Source organism: Nannospalax galili, unplaced genomic scaffold (assembly GCF_000622305.1).
Source record: "Nannospalax galili isolate Female #2095 unplaced genomic scaffold, S.galili_v1.0 scaffold528, whole genome shotgun sequence".
NCBI lineage: Eukaryota > Metazoa > Chordata > Mammalia > Rodentia > Spalacidae > Nannospalax > Nannospalax galili.
Window position 1 is genome coordinate 583,457 of NW_008359681.1, and position 20,507 is coordinate 603,963.

Sequence of the window (20,507 nt, forward strand, 5' to 3'; positions counted from 1 at the left end):
TGGTATATAGAAAGGCTACTGATTTTTGTAGATTGATTTTATAACCTGTCACTATACTGAAGTAGTTGATCAGTTCTAGGAATTTTCTGGTGGAACTTTTGGAATCTCTTAGGTATAGTATCATATCATCTGCAAAAAGTGATAATTTGACCTCTTCTTTTCCAATTAGTACTCCTTTAATTTCCTTCTCCTGTCTTATTGCTCTGGCAGGAGTTTCAAGGAGTATGTTGAAAGGGAGTGGAGATAGTGGACATCCTTGTCTGGCTCCTGATTTTAATGGGAATGCTTCCAGGTTTTCTTTATTTAGAAAGATGTTGGCTGTGGTTTCTTGCATATAGTTTTAATTATGTTCAGGTATGTCCCTCTAAAGTCCTGTTTCTTCTAGGGCTTTGAACATAAATGCATGCTGAATTTTGTCAAAAGGCTTTTCTGCTTCTATTGAGATGATGATGTGGTTTTGTCTTTGAGTCCATTTATATGATTAATGACATTTATTGACTTGAATGTACATATATTGAACCAGCCCTGCATCTCTGGGATCATGGTGAATGATCTTTTTGATGTGTGTCTTATTGCGGTTTGCAAGTATTTTGTTGAGAATTTTTGCATCTAAGTTCATTAAGGATATGAATCTTCAGTTTTCTTTTTTTGTTGTGTCTTTTTCAATTTGGGACATTATAGAAAGTTTGAGAGTTTTTCCTTTGTTTCTGTCTTTAACATTTTTTGATTTATTTATTTTTTGTTTTATGTGTATGTGTATTATGTATGTAATTGTACCCATGTCATGTAGTGCCTGCAGAGGTCAGAAAAGGTTGTTGAATTCCCTGGAACTGGAGTTATAGACAGTTGTTAGTTGCCAATTACTGTTTCGATTTCCTTATATGTTATGGGTTGGTTTAAACTGTTGACCTCTTCTTGGTTTAACTTTGGTGGTTCTCATGATTTTAGATTTCCATCCATTTCTTTTAGATTTTCAGATTTAGTAGCATATAGGTTTTAAAAATATTCCCTTATAATTGTCTGGATCTTTTGGGTATCTATTGTGATGTTTCCCCTTTCAACTCTGATTTTGTTGATTTGGATTTGCTCTTTTTTTCTTTTGGTTAACTGGGCTAAGGGTCTGTCTGTCTTGTTTAGCTCTTCAAAGAATCAGCTCTTAGATTCATTGATTCTTTGTATTGTTTTCTTTGTTTCTACTTCATTTATTTCTGCTCTGATTTTTGTTATTTCTTCTCTTCTGCTGGGTTTGGGTTTCATTTGTTCTTGCCTTTCCAGTGTCCTGAGTTGCAGTATTAGGTCATTTATTTTGTCTCTTTCTAATTTTTTAATGTAGGCACTTAGAGGTATAAACTTCCCTCTTAGGACTGCTTTTAATGTGTTGCAGAGGTTGTGTTGCATTGTATTGTCCGTTTCGTTGAATTCCAGGAATTCTTTTATTTCTTTCTTAGTTTCTCCATTGACCTGCTCATTGTTTAGCAGTGTGTTGTTCAATCGCCACGAGTTCATGTAGTGACTAGGGCTTTGTCCAGTGTTGATTTTGAGTTTTATTGCATTGTGGTCCGATAGAATGCATGGAATTATTTCAATTATTTTTGTTTTTGTTGAGATTTGTTTTGTGCCTCAGTATGTGGTCAATTTTTGAAACATTTCCATGGGGTGCTGAGTAGAAAGTGTATTCTTTAGTGCTTTGGTGGAATATTTGAAAGATGTCTGTTAGGTCCATTTGATGTATGATATCATTTAATTCAGACTTTTATTCTTTGTCCAGTTGACCTGTCTAATGGAGACAGTGGGGTATTGAAGTCCCCTATTATTACTGAGTTGGGGTTAATCTGTGTCCTAAAGACCTATAGTATTGTTTTTATGAGTTTGGGTGCACCAGAGTTTGGTGCATATATGTTAAGGATTGTAATATCTTCTTGGTTAATTGTTCCTTTGATCAGAATGAAGTGACCCTCCTCTTATCTTCTGATTAGTTTTACTTTGAAGTCTGTTTTGTCCAATATTAGGATTGCAACCCCTGTTAGTTTCTTATTGCCATTTGCTTGGAATATTCTTTTCCATCCTTTTACTTTAATACAGTGCCTGTCCTTGATGGTAAGATGGGTTTCTTGGAGACAGCAAAGAGATGGATTTTGTTTCTTAATCCATTCACTTAGCCATTGATATTTAAGGTTGTTATTGAAAGATGTGTATTGGTTGCCATCATTTTGATTGCTGTTTATGTTCTCTATCTAATTTTGTGTCTCCTAGATTATACCTTTATTTATTTTCTTTTGTTGCTCTTGGGGTATAGTTGTTTCTCTCTCTGTTCTCTGTATTGCTTCAAGTATTCTTTGAAGGGCTGGTTTTGTGGACATGTATTCTTTCAGGTTATTCATGTTATGGAAGAATCTTCTTTCCCCCTCAACTATAATAGACATTTTTGCTGGGTATAGTATTCTGGGCTGGCATCTATGGTCATTTAGAACTGGAAATACCTTGGTCCAGGATCTTCTGGCTTTCATAGTTTGCATTGATAAGTCAGCTGTAATTCTGATGGGTTTTCCTTTGTATGTGACTTGTTGTTTTTCTTTTTCTACTTTCAGTATTCTCTCTTTGTTCTGCACATTTAGTGTTTTTACTATGATATGTCATGGGAATTTCTTTTCTGATCCTGTCTATTTGGCATTCTATGTGTTTCCTGTATTTGTATGGGGATGTCTTTCCTTAATTTCAGGAAATTCTCTTCTACAGTCCTGTTTAAGATTTGGTCAATGCCGTTAACCTGAAATTCTTCTCCTTCCTCTATTGCTATGATGTGTAGATTTGGTCTTTTCATGGTTTCCCACATCTCTTGAATATTCCGTTTCTGTGTGTGTTTTTTTTAATTTTCCATAATCTTTGCTTCAGTGGTCCAATTCTTAAACTTTATCCTCCAGTGTTAATACTCTGTTTTTCATTTCATTCATTCTGTCAGTGAGGCTTTTCCCTGTTGTTTCAAGTTGGCTTATTGAGTTTTACACTTCCTTCTTCATTTCTGCCTGAGTTTTTTTCAATGTTTCTATCTCTTTTGTGAATTCATTCAGAAGTTTACCCCTGTCTTCTTTTAGCTCTTTGATTTGTTTGTGTGTTCTTAAATTCATTGAATTCCTTGATCTTGTTTATGATTGTTCTTTTAAATTCTGTGTCCTGGGTTATCTCTAGGGTGTTCTTCTTATAGAACTCTTCTATAGGATTGGTGTAGTTTGGTGGGGACATAGTGTTTTGGCTTTCCGTTTTATTATTCTTTTGTTTTGATTTTAGCATATGAATTTCTTTTGTTGTTTATGATTCTGATATGAGAATTAAGTTGAAGTATGCTTTGGTTTGTATTATCGGGTTCCCTAGATCCTTTCTTTATTGGTTATGTAAAGCTGGTTTTGTACAGTGTCAGGTTCTCTTGGGTTTAATTTGGAGGGAACTCATGGCTTCAGATCAGCTATTCAGGAGTACCCACAGAAGCCCAATGCAGGTTCCAGTGAGGTACACTCAGGCTTCCTTCATCATGTGGAGGCAGGATCCAGGGGCTCTCAGGCAGTCCCCTGCATTCTCAGCCCCTTTGCCAGAGGGAGGCCAGAAGGAGGCCAGAGGGAGGCCAGAACTCAGCACTCCCTGGCAGTCTGCTGAGATCAGAGCTGCTATAGCAATGGAGATTGAAACCGACCCTCTCAGGCTGTCTGCCAGGATCTCAGCCCTTAGCCTACCAAGCCAGATCTGCCCTGGGGCCTTGAGAGGGGCCTCACAAAATCCCAGGTAGGGAGATGGATATGGCACAATTAGGGGAAGCTCACCACCACTTGGAGGCAGGATCAGCGGCTCTCAGGCAGCCCCCTGAGTTCTCAGGCCCACTGCCAGAGGGAGGCCAGAGCAGGCCAGAACTTGGCACTCTGGCAGTCTGCTGAGATCAAAGCCGCTACACGGATGGAGGTCTGAACCCATCCTCTCAGGCTGTCTGCTAGGATCTCAGCCTTAGCCTACCAAAGCCAGATCTGCCCTGGAGTCTTGGGAGGGGCCTCATAAAATCCCAGGTAGGGGATGACACAATTAGAGGAAGCTCACCACCACATGGAGGCAGGATCCTGGGGCTCCCAGGCAGCCCCCTGCATTCTCAGAGGCCAGAACTTGGCATACTCTGGTGGTCTGTTGAGATCAGAGCCACTACACAGCTGGAGGTCAGGACCTACCCTCTCATGCTCCGTTTTTAGTTTTTAATTTAATTTCTTTTTTATTTGAGTGGGGTTGAGGCCAGATCTCCATGTAACCCCAGCACCCATACCACCTATAACCTTGGCTCCATGGATCTAATGTCTACTTTCTGGCCTGTGTGGATATATGCACACACACACACACACACACACACAGACAGACAGACAGACACACACACACATAATCCTTTTTTTTTAAAAAAAAAGGAGTGAGAATAGAAAGGGACAGACATCCATAATACATTGTAGAAAGATTTTTAGTGATGATTGTTGAATTAAATTTTTTTTGCTTAAAGGTCTACCACTCAAACAAACTTGTGAATGATGTTAGAGTGAATTAAAAACCAATAAGGATACTATTCAGTCATAGGTGGAAATAACTATAAGGAGATGAAACACAATGCTTTTGAATAATTAGATTTGAAAGTATTATTTGTAGTCAACAGTGTTTTTTATTTTATTTTACTTTATATTTTGGTCTTTTTGAGACAGGGTCTCCTTGTAGCCCCAGCTGGCCTAGAACTCAATATGTAGACCAGGCTGGCCTTGAACTCACAGAGATCCGCCTGCCTCTGCCTCCCAAGTGCTGGGATTAAAGGCGTGCACCACCACACCTGGCATAAACATTATTTCTAACTCAGAGAAGAAAATAAATAGAACTCTATAGCTTTTGGTAAATTCAATGCTGTATAGTACAATATAGTGTTAAACTGTGCATATGAAGAGCTAAAGCAAGGCAGTATATGTCTAGAGAATTTATGTGTTTCACATTCATGCATCTGGAGGTTGATTCCCCTAAAGAGTTCAGTGTGGAGGGTATTTCTGCAGGAGTCTACAGTGGAGGAGATGCAATGGAATCTCGCAGAAAGTGACCACCCCAGGAGCACTATCGACCCTCCTCTGATGTTGGAAGAGGAGGACCTTGGGCACGAGAAATATCTCATGCAATAGGCAGAGGCACAATGCAGGTTGTGATGATGGGCTGTAGTTAGAGATCTCTTTGCCAGAAATCTATTCAACTGAAGGCAGAATGTGTGAGAAATCACTGACACCCCTTCCTGACCATTTCATCTCACAGAATTTCAGTGAACTGCTCAGTTACACTCAAGTGCAACTGAAGGAAAGTAAAAATGAGGGATCCTGGGAGAAAGAGATTGTGCAGCTCAGAGCTGGGGGTGAACCAAGCCAAGATGGAGCTACTTGGCATAGTCTCTGATTATAGGGAAGTAAAGAATTTAGAGTTTTTAGTGAAGTCCTAGTTCAGATGTGCAATTTTCTAAGATAGACTGAGAAGTTATGTACAGCATGGTTTGATACGTACAGTAGTGCCAAACGAATTTTAAAACCAGGAAGTGGAAACTTCATGAAATTGGGAACACAACCAAAAACTGAATCTGTTGACCACTAAGCTTTGATGCTCCTTGGCAATGCTATGAAAGAAATTATTGAACCGGTGGCTTATGAGGACCCATGTGACAGCGTCCTGTTGAAGTAGTTAACCCTAACCACGTTTCTTCTCTTTTAAATTGGGTTGCGAAGCTGGTGTCATAGAGGCATGGAAAGCCCTTTGCAGAATGTACTTGCCATATGAACATATGAGATCCTATAAACAAACCAGGCATGTGCTGTGCATGGGAGCAGGCAGCTGTTCAATTGCTGGAGTAACTAGGTGCCAGGAAGGATGAGGAATGGGCTAGTGCCCATGTGGAAATGGGTCTCTGGAGACCCGAGGAACCTGCTCTTGGCAATATTCTGTACAATATAGTATTTTCATCAATAATGTTTATAAAAATATAATACACTGATTAAATGTCTTTGTGACATAAAGCTCTTAGGAATATCAAAGACATTATATATTAGAACTTAGATTTAGAATGATTTTGGTCAACTATAAATGGCTCAAAGTGAAAAATATGAAATTTTATTAGGACAAAAATCAAGTCCTAATTTGAGGCTCAAAAGAATAATTGCATAAATATAGGACAGAGAGATGTAGTGTGACAGTTGAGCATGTAAGAAAAGATCTAGGAATTTCAGGTCATTGTAAACTTAATATGGATCAATGTGGTGGTGTGGCTTCCAAAAGCAATGACATTGGGGCTGCGTTAGTAGATGAGTGACTGACCAAACCAGAGAGCAGCCTTACAACAGCCAGTCAGCCCGTGCCATGCCCGATCTGTGCCATTCCTTCTGTGGGGGAAGTGGTATTGAAGGAAGGTCCAGAAGTTCTGAGAATAGAGGACTCAGGAATATGTGGTGGCTGTAGGTGGTCAAAAGAGGAACATAGCCTGCCCTCTTGATGAACAGACCTTCAGACAGTGGAATTTTATTGTCATGAGGAAGTGAGGTCTAGTGTCAAAATGGCCATATTGCAAGCTCCCTTGGTACCAGTAGCAGTACTTAGCAGGAACGTTAGAAGATTTCTCTAGTAGATCAATCAAGTCAGACCAAGTACAGGCCAGTTTTACTAAATGTCAGCGGTTCTAAATAAGCCATGTATTTATGGTGAGGCTAAAGCCCTGTGGGGATTCTTTCACTGTAATTATATTGCTGGTATTCTTTATCTCAACCTCTGTAGTTACTAGCCATGCTTGGCTTATCGAACAGTTGAAATATGGAAAGTCTGAACTGTTGTGCTCAGTGTAAAATACCCACCCAGTTGTGAAAACTTAGTTTGCACATTATTGTATTGATTATATACCAAATTGATAATATTGTAAGTTTGTTAGGCTAAGTAAAATGTAATATTTTACCTGTTTTTTTTACTATTTTTTTCTTGTGGCTTCTAGAAAGCTGAAGTTTGCTTTTGTAGTTGTGTTATTTCCACGTCCTTCTCTTGTGAATGCCGCTATAGAACTTAGAATTCACACTTAACCTAACCTATAAGGTTTGATTTTCTCTTCTTTTGTTTGTAGACCTGAAAAGATGGCTAAACTCCCAGTGATTTTAGGTAATCTGGACATTACGATTGATAATGTTTCCTCGGAGTTCCCTAGTGAGTATTAAGTTCTGTATAACAAACAGCCAAGATTTGGGCTGAGTTGGCTTTCACTCCAGTCTGTATTGTTTTGAATATCTTTTCAGATTATGTGAATTCATCATACATTCCCATGAAGCAATTTGAAACCTGCTCTAAAGCTCCAATCACATTTGAAGTGGAGGAATTTGTGCCCTGCATCCCCAAACATACCCAGCCTTATACTGTCTACAACAATCACCTTTATGTTTACCCAAAGTGCTTGAAATATGACAGTCAGAAGTCTTTTGCCAAGGTGAGCGCGGAGATTGGGGTTTCATTCTTTACATCAAACTCTCCTTTAGGACAGCGCTCCATGTTTTAGAAATATGGATATGTTCTGGGTTCTGTTGCTTTTTTTTTCTTACATCTTTTTCTCTCAAATATTGCTATAGGCCAGAAATATTGCTATTTGCATTGAGTTCAGAGATTCTGATGAGGAAGATTCTCAGCCCCTGAAGGTTTGTTTTTTTAATACATATTTACCTACATATTCTGACTTCCATTTTAAAGTATATTTGCATCATGTTGTACAACTGAAGTAACTAGCACATTTTCAGTAACACAGACCAAAAAACTGTATGATGTCATACTACATAACAACCTATGCTAAATGTTGTATAATGTGTAGGACTTAAGTTCTTGCTTCTAATGGAGTCTGTGTTTTGTTAATTCTCTTTAGGGATGAAATTTCTTATGTATGTATAATTCAGTAATCATTTATTAAATGTTAAGCAGGCGTTGTCCAGGTGTTAAGAATTGTGATGTGAATAACATCAGTGGTGGAAATAAAAAGTCAACAACAGATCATCTTTATTAGATCAGTATTGTGGAGTAGCGGTAATGTTAGCAGTCTGTTGTAGGCCACATTCATCGAATGCTATGCATGCTGCAGGAACTGTGGTATGCATACTTAACACTTTTAATTCTCAGAACAGACTTTTGAGTTAGGCACTAATTAAGATTCATAATTTTTAGCAAGAAGATCAATGCACAGAATTTAAATAAATTGTTCAATGCTATACATTAGTAGTACTGAGTTTTGAGTCCAGGCAATCCTGCCTCCAGAGCCCAAATTCTTACTATGTTAAAATGGCTTTCCAAGAGGAAAAAGAGACAAACATGCAAAAGAGGAAGATAATTCACCCTCGAGAAATGTACAGTTTAGGCTGGGGATGGTAGAGTGCCTGCCTAGCATACAGGAGCTCTGGATTTCATCCCCAACAGCACATAAAAACTGGGAATGGTGGAGCACAGCTATAATCCCAGCAAGAGGATCAGAAGTTCAAGGTTTTCTCAGCTGCATAGGGAGTTCCAGGCCAGTCTGGGCTACATGAGACCCCTGTCTATAAGGAAGGGAGCAGAAGAGGGAAGAGAGAGAGGGAGAAGGAGAGGAGAAAGGAAAGTTATAGTCTAGTGAGTAACATAGATATGGAGAAACAGCTGCCTAGAGTGGAAGGTATTGAAATAGGATTGATTGATTGATTGAGTGAGTGAGTGATTGATTGATTGATTGATTGATTTTTTTCTTAGACAAAAATGAATCATTCACATAGAAAAATGCTGAGAGGAAAGAGTTAACAGTTTCTTAAACTATGCAAAAGCATAGAGCATTTGAACAGAGGGATTGTGTGAACAAAGGTGTGGAAGTGTGGGTATGTAGAGTGAGCAAGCTGGAGTAAAAAGAGGCCAACAGGCCTAGAGATACTCTGGCAGGTCCTGGGACCACAAATCCAGGGGCTTGCAGGCCTGAGGTCTCAAAGGCAGAAGCAATCTGTCTGAGATAGTTGAGTTTATGCTGGAGGAGCGCCACTTTCTTTACAACACATTTGAGTTGAATTTCTTACTCCATCCACTGAAGCCTGGTGTTTGCCTTTGCTAATTCTTATTTTAGTGCATTTACGGCAGACCTGGTGGCCCAGTGTTCACAAGAAGCGCCTTGGCTGCGGTTTTACACCATCAACAAAACCCAGAATTTTATGATGAGGTAAGCGATGTTTTAAAGGGAAAATTCAATTTGAACAGTCTTAAGGGAAACTTCAAGTTATTTGCCTAGAACAGCAAAACTGAAGAGAAGCTGTATACCTCCCTGAAATGACAGCAGTAAGATCGGTGTTTATTTTACATACTTTTCTAACTATTAAAGTAGCATCTTTATTAGTAAAACTATAAATATGTTACAAATAAATAAAGGAATGGAAAAATTATAGTTGTGCTCTTACTACCGTAGTTGACACTTTCGCATATCTCCTTGTACACTTGAACATAGTTACTGTTGGGCCTCAGACTCTCCCCTTTTATTGTTGGGTTTTCTTCTATGGAATTATAATGTCCAGTTGACCCTTGAGCAACTCAGGAGCCTGGGGGTGGCATGCTTTTCTGGTACTTCAAAGTCCATATATAACTTTTGATTGCTACAGAAGTTACCTACTAATAGCATTATGGTGACTGCAAACCTCATCAATCCCACAAGCACCCAGTTGACACTTTTTATATGTTTATATTTTACATATGGTGAAAAATATAGAAGAGCTAATAGCGATCACTTTCTATTGCCGTATTCAGTTTATTGGAGAGAGAAATTGCTCAGAGACCATGAGCACCAACCAGCATTTTAAGCTGATAATGCAACATTGGAGTTCACTGCAGTAGCAGTAGGAAGTGGCTCTGAAATTTCTTCTAGTATGTTCTACAGTTAGTCTATGCAGTTGAAGCTACCATTCCACTCTTATTTTGTTTCTATTTCTTTGGATTGTGAATGTCGCCATCTATTTGTATGTATACATTTCAATAAATTTTATCTTCTAATAGTAGGTTATACATGTTTTATGGTAGCAAATGATAAAATTTGGGGCTGAGGAGATTGCCGAGTGAGTGAGAGGGATTGTGACACAAGCATGAAGGCCCAAATTCAAGTCCCCAGCACCAATGTAAAAAGTTGAGCCTGATCATGCTTGCATCCGTGACCCCAGAACTGGGGGGTCAGGGTGGAGACAAAAGGATCACTGGCTCTTGTTGACTTCCAGCTTAGCTCCAGATTCAGCGAGAGACCCTGTCTCAAGGGAATGGGGGGGAGGGGTGCCAGACTAGGACACCTGATAACCTCTGACCTCCTTTCTCATGGGTGTGTACATACCACACAAATACCATGTATCACATACATACCCCCCAGAAAACACTGTTTTCTGTATATATTTTATGTACCCATGTACCATGTGGTTTGTCTATGTACTTTTTTCAAATGGTTACAAATTCTCCTTCCCCCAAAAAACCTCCAAGTTCTGCATGGGACTGCAATGTGGGTCAGAGGTAGAGTGTGTTCTTAACACATGTGAGATATTAAATTAAATCCCCAGCACTGAAAAACAAAGATAGACAAAAGCCTCCATATAAGTGGACCCACACAGTTGAACTCCTGTTGTTTAAGATCAACTGCTATATAATCCTACTTTGAAATGTCTGATGTTGGGTTTTCATTTGCCACTACTGTGCTGAGTTTATCATTGTTTCTGTTTTCCAATTTGTGTAGATCTGAAATAGCGATCGACCAGTCAGCCAGTGCAGAATCCATTTCTTGCTGGCACAGTTAACAGCTCAGGCATGTTTAACTGCAAATCTGGATTAGAGTTTGGAAAATAAATATCCATTTGTGAATTGGGTGGCACAGACCTGCTTCCACTGGGAATTTTTTGCTGTTTTAGAATGTATAAAAGATTGCCGCTTTGTTCTTCCTTGCAGATTAAAATAGAATTGCCCACCCAGCTACACGAAAAGCATCATTTGTTGTTTACCTTCTTCCATGTCAGCTGTGATAACTCAAGTAAAGGAGGCACGAAGAAGAGGGACGTTGTGGAAACTCAAGGTTGGAGACTTCATTGACCCTTTGATTTTTTTGTTTATCATTTGTACAGTATATTTTTAAAATTGTATTTTGATTCTTAGCCTTCATCCTTTTATAAAAAACTCAATGAAGTTTGTAGTCAGCATGAAAATAGTGTGCCTGGGTTGCATATGTAATTGTTAGCATGCTAACAACAAAGAGACCAAGGTATATTGGAGGACATGTTCTATAGAACCCTTTAAGATGTTTTTTACATCACTTATTTTGATTGGTATTAACAGTTTTAATAAGCCAATTTTACAATGTCTTTCTTTCTGAAGTTTTCTAAACTCACAATAGATTTTTGTTCTTTGTTTTAAACAGTTGGATATTCCTGGCTTCCTCTCCTAAAAGATGGACGGGTGGTGACTAATGAACAGCATATCCCTGTCTCAGCAAATCTTCCATCTGGCTACCTTGGCTACCAGGAGCTCAGCATGGGCAGGGTATAGGATCTTAGATTGGTTTGGTTTATCCCAATTCATTCAGAAAACATTAAAGAACCACTCAAACAATAGTAAAAACAAAACAAAAAGCACACAAACACACACACACACACACACACACACACACACACACACACACACACACACGCACGCACAAAGCACAGGATAATTCTGCCAGTCCTAACAGTTTGGTTTTCTTTATTCATTTTTAGGTAAATGTAGGTAATTAGAAGCCACTTCTGATAACACTTATCATAATGTCAAAATTATAGTTCAGGCATTTTATAAGCCCTGGACTAGCAGTACATCAACAGGGAAATAAACTTGGAGATACTGGACATGGCATGAGTCTTTCTGTGAAGCAGTCGTGCTCAAGTAAAGATGGGTTCTCAAGAATTGCCATCCAGTTTGATGTAGACATGGAAATCAAAGCTCTTGCCCACATGGTTGTTCATTTTGAACCTTTCTGAGTGAAGAAAACTTTTTTCCTTAGATTTTTCTAGAGAGTTTGTTAGCATTGTATCTTTTTAACCATGTTACATTTTAAGTTTGTTTTACAACATGCTAAGATAAATCTATTCTTTGTTTCTCTATGCTTAAATAATGGCAATTGGGGCTCTAAATTATATACAAATAGTTAAATGTACTCCAAAAGAAAGGCAAATTGTACAGTGTTGAGTTATAATTCCTAGTTTGTTAAAATATTTTATTATTTTTCTGTGTATGAGTATTTTGCCTACATGTATGTAAGTGCACCACATGCATGCATTGCCCACAGAGGCCAGAAGAGGGTGTCAGATCCCCTGGAATTGGAGTTATGGACAATTGTTAGCTGCCATATGGGTGCTGGAATTGAACCTAGGTCCTTTGTAAGAACAGCAAATGTTCTTAACCACTGAGCCATTTCTCTATCCCCTAATTCCTAGTTTGAACATGACCAAAAAATATTACTGATTTCAAAATAAGCACAGAGGATCCACCTCTGGCTGGTGCTGGGAGTATGTAAAACCTCCTTACTTTTATTTGATGCCTTTCACCTTCTCTCTGAGTATCCTGAACTCAGGTCTGATTAAGAGACTGCTGAAATAGGATTCACTTCCTATTAAGTGTACAGTAGCTCACATAGCTCAAACTCAACAGAACAGATACCAGCCCAGTAAGAAGAGCAGTGAGCATAGGGGAAGAAAGTGGGCAGATAACAGTATCTGCTGCATTCTTGCTGTGGCAGACATAACTATCTAGCCATCAGAGGTTTTCAAGCTTTCAGTCTGCCACCAGTACCCTCATTGATGATGTGGAAGCTGGGATTGCTAATCTATTGGGATTTTTTTTCCTCCTCTGCATTTTTTTTAGCATTATGGTCCAGAAATTAAATGGGTGGAAGGAGGCAAGCCACTGTTGAAAATTTCTACTCATCTGGTTTCCACAGTGTATACTCAGGTATGTGTCGACATCACAGTTAGAGTGATTGCTCTGTGACTGAGTTTGTACTTCCTTTATGTACAAAACAGGATCCTAATGTCATATGGATGTATTTGAAGAAAGTACATAGAAGGAGCTCATGTATGGTAGTATCAATGAGATTTAAATCATTTATAAGTCTAAGTGAAATCTTTTCAGTTTTCTTCTGTTAGAGAGCCCTTTTGATGTTATTTGTATGTGATCAATTTTGTAATCTTAAAAACCATTCATGGGGCTGGTGAGATGGCTCAGTGGTTAAGAGCACTTGCTGTGCAACTATGGGGCTAGAGTTTGGATCCCAGAAACCCACATGAAACAAGCCAGGCATCTCACACATTCCTATACCTCAGCTGTGAGGAAGGCGGAGGCAGGGGCTCACTTGGTCTTGATGACTTGCAGCCTAGCCAAGTTCGGGCAGAGACCCTGCCTCAAACGAATGGGCAGAGTGCTAGAGGAAGATACAAAGTATCCTCTTCAAGTCTCTGCGCATAAAACTGGCATGTTCATCAGCACATGTGCACATGTGACACACATGCATTCACATACAAAACCGAATAAATGTTTGCAAAAATCATTCGTGCTTGCTACATGAAGCAGATGCTCTCTTTCTAGAATGTGTACTAATAAACTTTCTTCTTCTCCCCCATCTAGGATCAGCATTTACATAATTTTTTCCAGTACTGTCAGAAAACTGAGTCTGGAGCCCAAGCCTTAGGAAATGAGCTTGTAAAATACCTTAAGGTACCAGGTGGCTTTTTTAGTAGCCCTCTTTAATGAGTTTGTAGTAGGTTGGGTTTTCTGCTTGATGTTGAATGTTACTCCTACCCCTTGGAATTTCTCTAAGGATACTCTGTCCTGGATGTCATCATATCACTGTTTTTGTGTGGTTTTTAGATGGTGTTAAAAGGTGGACTTAGAAAATAACACTGTTCCTCTCTTTGTGTTAATCCCCTGTATCCTCCCTTGAAAACAGTCTCTTGTACTTACTTGACACAGACTTCTGTTGAGCTCTTACCAGGTACTGAGCACAAAAGAAGCAGTCTTGTCTTAGTCTGTTTTGTATTGCTGTAATAGAATACCTGAAACCAGGTGATTTCTAAAGAATAGAACTTTATATTCTCACAACTCTGAGAGCTGGGAAACCCAAGATCAAGGCCAGAATGTTTTGATACAGGGGAGGAGGAGGACAAGGGAACCACACTCACTCTTTTATAAGGAGCCTACCATAAGGATCCAGCAGTCATATTAATCCGTTCATGAAAGCCAAGCCCTCATAGCCTGATCCCCTCTCCTTAGACTTCACCTCTTAATGCTATTGCATTGAGGATTGACTTTCCATACATACTTTTTGAAGGATGCACTCAAATCATAATAGTCCTCACCCTTAAAGAACTTCTAGTTCATTATAGGAGGTGATATAAACTTGGCAGCTGAGTACTGGGTAGATAAAGATAAAATGTCTAGCCTGAGCCAGTTTTCTGTAAAAATTAAGTGTGCTCTTAGAGCCAGCATGCAGAGAGAGCAGATTAGAGTTTATATAGAAGTCCCCTAGAACTTGATTGTGGGACAGGACTTTGAAAAGAAAGAGTGGCTAAATGAATTGTAGGCTAGGACAAAATTTAAAAATATGAGGAATGGTGGGCTGGAGAGATGGCTTAGCGGTTAAGAGCATTGACTGCTCTTGCAGAGGACCCGGGTTCAATTCCCAGCACCCACGTGGTGGCTAAGAACCGTCCTTAACTCTAGTTCTAGGGGAATCTGAAGCCCTCTTCTGACCTCCGTGGCATTGCATGACACGGGTGCACCCACATACATGCAGGCTATACATTCATACACATAAAATAAAAATAACAAATAAAATATTTTTTAAAAATATGAGGAATGGAGTAGAGAATTATATTTGGTCTAAGCAAGAGAAAAGAATGTGCATCTTAAGAAAAACATGCTTTATGGGGCTGGAGAGATGGCTCAGCAGCAGTCAAGAGTACTGACTGCTCTTGCAGAGGACCCAGGTTCGATTCCCAGCACCCACATGGTGGCTACAAACCGTCCTTAACTCCAGTTCCAGAGGAATCCGAAGCCCTCTTCTGACCTCCGAGGCATTGCATAACACGGGTGTACTCACATGCTGGCAATACACTCATACACATAAAATAAAAATAATAAATAAAATAATTTTTTCAAAAAAGAAAAACATGCTTTATATGTATATGATGACTCTTGGCCCCGCCTCCATTTCACTGACAACACCTGGCATCGCTGACCATTCAGTCTTGGTTACAGCACCTCCTGATTTCCTCTTCTGCCTCTCCCTCCACTTTTAAGGACCTTTGTAATTACATTGGCCCACTGCATGTTCCCTGGCCCAAGGCCAACTAGCTATCAGTCTTCATTCCCCCACACCATGGAGCACCTTCACAGATCCTGAGGATTAGGACACGGGCATCTTTGAAGTCCATCCTACATGTTCTCAGCTTTCCCTTTATTTTAGAAGAAGTTCTTCTATCTTTATTTGAAACAAAGTGGAAATTACTTTGGGTTATTATACATTTTAAAAGATAACAGAGTAGGGTATGGTGGCATAGGCCTATAATCCCAGGCACTTGGGAGGCTGAGTTGGGAGGGTCTCTGGATCCCAGACAATCCGCTTAACCTGGGTGACATAGCAAGACCTCATCCTAAAATAATTAAAAAATAAAGTATTGAAATGCTAACCTGTACTTCACCATTCCCCATATGTAGAGTCTGCATGCAATGGAAGGCCACGTGATGATCGCCTTCCTGCCCACCATCCTAAACCAACTGTTCCGAGTCCTCACCAGAGCTACCCAGGAAGAAGTTGCAGTCAATGTGACCCGGTAAGGGAGGTGGTAGATGGATGGACACTCTTCTTCCCCTCCAGTCTGTCCACATCTGGAGCACAGCCATGCCTATCTGGGATGCCAGTATGTGCTGAACGTTAGACTGAAGAAATGTCTCTTAATCCCATATATGGGGACCCATCCAATCTCTCGTCTTCTTGTTTGCGAAGTGCCGGTAGCATCATCACTGTTCTACTGCTGCTGTGATAATAATGAATTGTTTCCATTTTCACATTACTATTCATTGCTTTATTCATTCCTGTGGTGTGTAGGGTCATTATTCATGTGGTTGCCCAGTGCCATGAGGAAGGATTGGAGAGCCACTTGAGGTCATATGTTAAGGTATGTAAAATAAATAAGACTGCTACAATCACTTACATCTGTGGCTCTCCAATTTCCTTCTAAGGATTTATTTTTGACAAGTTATTTAGGAATCCACTTGGATTTTAATATCTTTGCTTACTCTTCTGTCCCTGTCACCAAGATTTGTACCTGAATATGGGGGAGGCAGAAGACCCATGGCCACTCCTTTATTTAATTTGTCCTTTAAGTATGGCAGGGAAGTTTTAAGAATTTTTCAGTGCTCCTGGCTAGGCCACAATCTTCTTTTTTAGTTAGCAATCTTCTTCTTCTTTTTTTTTTAATCCACCTCAAATTCCCAGCAGCAGTGCTGCCTTTAAGACAGGAAGGTTAGCTCTGGCTGCAATCAGATAAGGCTGTGTGGAACAGTAGGAGAAGCCATAGGGATAAACAGCAACAGGTTCTTTATTTGCAATGTTAGATAAACATAGTATAGCCACCATTCTACAAAGCTGCATGTCCTATTTGATCTAGGATCCCCTTGTGAATTACAGCTTTGTAGTAGTTTAGAAACTAAAATTGGACTCTCTAGGACATCAGTTACCAGTGTCCTGTGAAACATGGCCTCAAGTTCTCATTGTGGCTAAAGGAGCTCTGATCTGACTCAGATGATTGGTGTGTTTTGATGGGTTCCCTGAAGACATCCTGGGCTCCCTCAGTTTCTGTCACATGACAATCACCCTTCCCACCTTCGTTTCCATGCCTTCTTCTCCCACCCATGAAATTGTACCTCAGTCCCTGATCTCTGTTCTTAGGCGCCTCTTAAGCTTTCAGCCCAACTTGGAGAACCTGTGTAGTCAGTCTCTTGTCTCTTTTTTCCAAAGTTCGCCTATAAGGCCGAGCCATATGTTGCTTCTGAATATAAGACTGTGCATGAAGAATTGACCAAATCTATGACCACCATTCTCAAGCCTTCTGCTGATTTCCTTACCAGCAACAAACTACTGAAGGTACGTCAGCTAGCCTAGCTCTGCAGCATTAAAACTGATAGGCAGGGACTGGAGAGGTGGGTCAGTGGTTAAGAGCACTGACTACTCTTGCAGAAGACCCAGGTTCAGTTCTCAGCATCCACATGGTGGCTAACGGCCATCCATAACTCCAGTTCCAGGGGATCTGGCATCCTCTTTTGACCTCCACAGGCATTGCACAACATGGGTGCACTTACATACATGCAAACAATACACTCATACACATAAAATAAAAATAACCAATAAAATATTTTTTAAAAAACTGATGGGCAACACCAAGCATGGTGGCACATGCCTTTAATCCCAGTCCTTGGGATGCAGAGGCAGGCAGATCTCTGTGAGATTGCTGCCAGCCTGGTCCACATAGTGACTTCCAGGTGAACTAGGACTAGGGAGACCCTGTCCAAACAAACAAACAAACAAACAGAAAAACTGATGAATAATGGGGCAAGTTTGGGAAGGGTTGATCAACGGGTACTAAGAGTTACTTAAGAGCAAGATGTTCTGGTGTTCTTTGAAGTAGAGTGATTACAGAAAGCAGTTATATAGTGTATATTTTCTTGTTTTCTAGAAGAAAGCATTTGGGAGGTTTTTGATCATAAAGAGATGAAAGATGTTTAAGATAGATGTGTTTAACTTAATGTAAATGTTTTATATATATATATATGTACCAAAATATTATATGTTGCTCCATTAATATGTATAATTTTCATGTTTTTTATATATCAGTTTAAAAGTAAATTGAGATCTAGGCATGGGGCAACATGCCTGTGGTCTCAGCTACTCAGGAAACTGAGTCAGGAGGATCAGTTGAATTCACAAGCTTGAGAGCAGGCTGGGCAACATAGAATTTGCCTCAACAATATTGTTTTTAATAATTAATCAATAATAATTTCAAAAGTCAATTAATGAAAAACTGGGTATGGTAGCACATGCCTGTAATGCCAGTACTTAGGAGATAAGAGGCAGGGTATCAAGACTTCAAGGCCATCCTCAGCTCCAGAGCCAGTTTAAGACCAGCAAGACAACAAAAAAACCCTATCTAAAGAACAACAACAACAACAAAAAATTAAAAGAAAGAAAAGAAAATTCAAACTCCATAGCCTGGTCAACTCAGCCTATTTATGTCCTCTTGGAGACAATTACCACCAATGCCCCTAAATACAAGTAAGTAGAATTGGTTCTCCAAGGCCAGCTCTGCTAATTGGGTCTTCTGATAAGAGCTGTAAAGAATACCCTATTCAGCCAGGCATGATGGTACATGCCTCTAATCCCAGCCCTCAGGAGGCAGAGACTGGTGGATCTCTGTGAGATCAAGGCCAGCCTGGTCTACATAGTGAGTTCCAAGCTAGCAGGGGCTACAGAGAGACCCTGTCTGAAAAAGACTGAAAAAAAGAAGAAAGAAGAGGAGAAAGAAGAGGAGGAATAAAATAATAATAATAATTACCCCATTCAAATTCTCATTGCCTCTTGAGTGTAAGTCACTATATTCAAGTCAGCGGAGGACATTGATTTAGAGATTGTAAGGCAGTGCCACTGAGCAAGAGGTCAGCACAGAGGAAAGATGACACGGATATTCTAGCAGTGCTGCTTGCTGGGGAGGCGTCCAGTCTCCCAGAGGATGCATCTCTCTGTTTTTTAACACATTCCAGCAGAAGCCACCTGCCACTCACCTCTTTGGTCTAATGAGACTCTGCCCATGGGTCCAGCTGTGTTTTAGGGTTCATACCCGCTTCTGGTTGCTAACATAGCCTAAGAGAGTTTGCCTCTTTTCCTAATAACTTGTTGGTTTTCTTATTTTGGTGGTTGTTTTTTTTCCTTTTAGTACTCTTGGTTTTTCTTTGATGTGCTGATAAAATCCATGGCTCAGCATCTGATAGAAAACTCCAAAGTTAAGGTATGTTTCTCCATGTGGGGGTTTGTGTGGTTATGGAAAAACATTTCACCAGTTTTAGAGCTAACACCTATTAGTGTTTTCTGTGTGTCAGGTACAGGATTCTAAGTGCTGTATAGTTAGTAAAATATTTCAACTTCAGGACAATCCTATCAGGGAAATACATCGTATACATAAGGAAACTGAAACTGAGTTACTTGCCCCAAATCATTAATGAGTGGCTAGACCAGGTCTTGGAACCAGTCTAGCTCCAAATTCTTGGTTCCTGAATGACTGTGTTTTTAAATCCAAAGAAAAGTACATCTTTGTCTTTGACTAGCTTGGAAATTTTCAAGTTTCTTGAACTGGAAATAATAGCTTAAGTATTAATTTTAAATGTCTTAACTATTGTAGATATATGTGTATTTATTAAGCATCTGAACTATTGTAGACATTTGTGTCTATAGAATCCAAGATGAAAAGTCTCACTGATCAAATGACTTCTAAAATCTAATAATTGGCCCTAAGATAATCCATCTTTTTGGGACAGATGTGCAGTCTCACATTTCTTCTCTCCTTCAGTGCCTCCTTTTAGTGACTGGGTGTCTATGCCTTTGTGACTTTGTCCCTTGGTCCCCCACTGTCCCATCTGTCCTTTTGTTCTCAAGAGGTTCATTCATGAGAGTACTGGTCTTATCTCTGGATAGGTGGTGCCTGGTGACATGTAGGTGACTCTCTAGCTCTCCGAGGCTCAAAGCAGAGGAATTTTATGGAATTCCAATATATGAATCCCAAGTGACAATGCCCCTTTTTCCGTTTGATGACTAGAAGGGCTACTTCTGAGACAGGAGACCTGGAGTCTTCCTTTGACAGTGAATTGTGTCCATGTTGCTGCTGTGTGCAGGGCATGGTTAAAGTCCTTGGAGAGCATAGGATGGTGGTTGGGTGCCTACATGTGCACTTTGAATGCTTGTGTTGTAGTTCTCATGAGTAGGAGAGAGAAGCTGTGGGGAGAGAACGTCAAAGGATGCAGACCTTGAACTTCCATACAAGGGCTCTGGTTCCTCAGAGGAAGCCTTGGAAAGACTGCTAGAGTTGGTTTCCTTATTTATTTATTATTTCTTTATTTATTATTTTCCTTTTCAATCCAATTTAAAGATTTTTATTTTTAGTGCACAGAGATGCCAGATGGAAGGGGCCCTGCCTTCCAAAGAGAAATGCACCATCTAAATCATGTCAGTGCAGCCTGCCAAGCAAGGATCAGACAGATTGGCTTCTTGGCAGGATGCAGCTATGTGCGTTCTTACACACACACCATTTGAATATATTACTTTTCTATCTAAAATGTCATACATGTAATAGGGTGTTGTCCAGGATTGCCATTATAGAGTGCCAGTGTCTTAAACAATAGATACT

At 39.8% G+C, this 20,507-nt stretch overlaps 1 protein-coding gene across 30 annotated transcripts in view; it reads left to right on the forward strand.

Annotated features, from left to right (window-relative positions):
* Dock9 (dedicator of cytokinesis 9) overlaps positions 1-20,507 on the forward strand; it is a 333,922-nt gene that overhangs the window by 220,536 nt on the left and 92,879 nt on the right. For 20 of the 30 annotated variants that reach the window (XM_008823583.3, XM_017795710.2, XM_008823584.3 and 17 more), the window contains exons 16-27: positions 7,142-7,221; positions 7,311-7,498; positions 7,638-7,703; positions 9,137-9,229; positions 10,981-11,104; positions 11,447-11,568; positions 12,922-13,008; positions 13,681-13,770; positions 15,772-15,887; positions 16,163-16,232; positions 17,075-17,200; positions 19,044-19,115. In XM_008823583.3, the coding sequence (XP_008821805.1) occupies positions 7,142-7,221; positions 7,311-7,498; positions 7,638-7,703; positions 9,137-9,229; positions 10,981-11,104; positions 11,447-11,568; positions 12,922-13,008; positions 13,681-13,770; positions 15,772-15,887; positions 16,163-16,232; positions 17,075-17,200; positions 19,044-19,115 (1,234 nt within the window). Of the gene's footprint in view, positions 1-7,141; positions 7,222-7,283; positions 7,499-7,637; positions 7,704-9,136; positions 9,230-10,980; positions 11,105-11,446; positions 11,569-12,921; positions 13,009-13,680; positions 13,771-15,771; positions 15,888-16,162; positions 16,233-17,074; positions 17,201-19,043; positions 19,116-20,507 lie in introns of all 30 variants that reach the window. The other 10 variants (XM_029558890.1, XM_029558889.1, XM_029558896.1 and 7 more) reach the window with 1 other exon arrangement.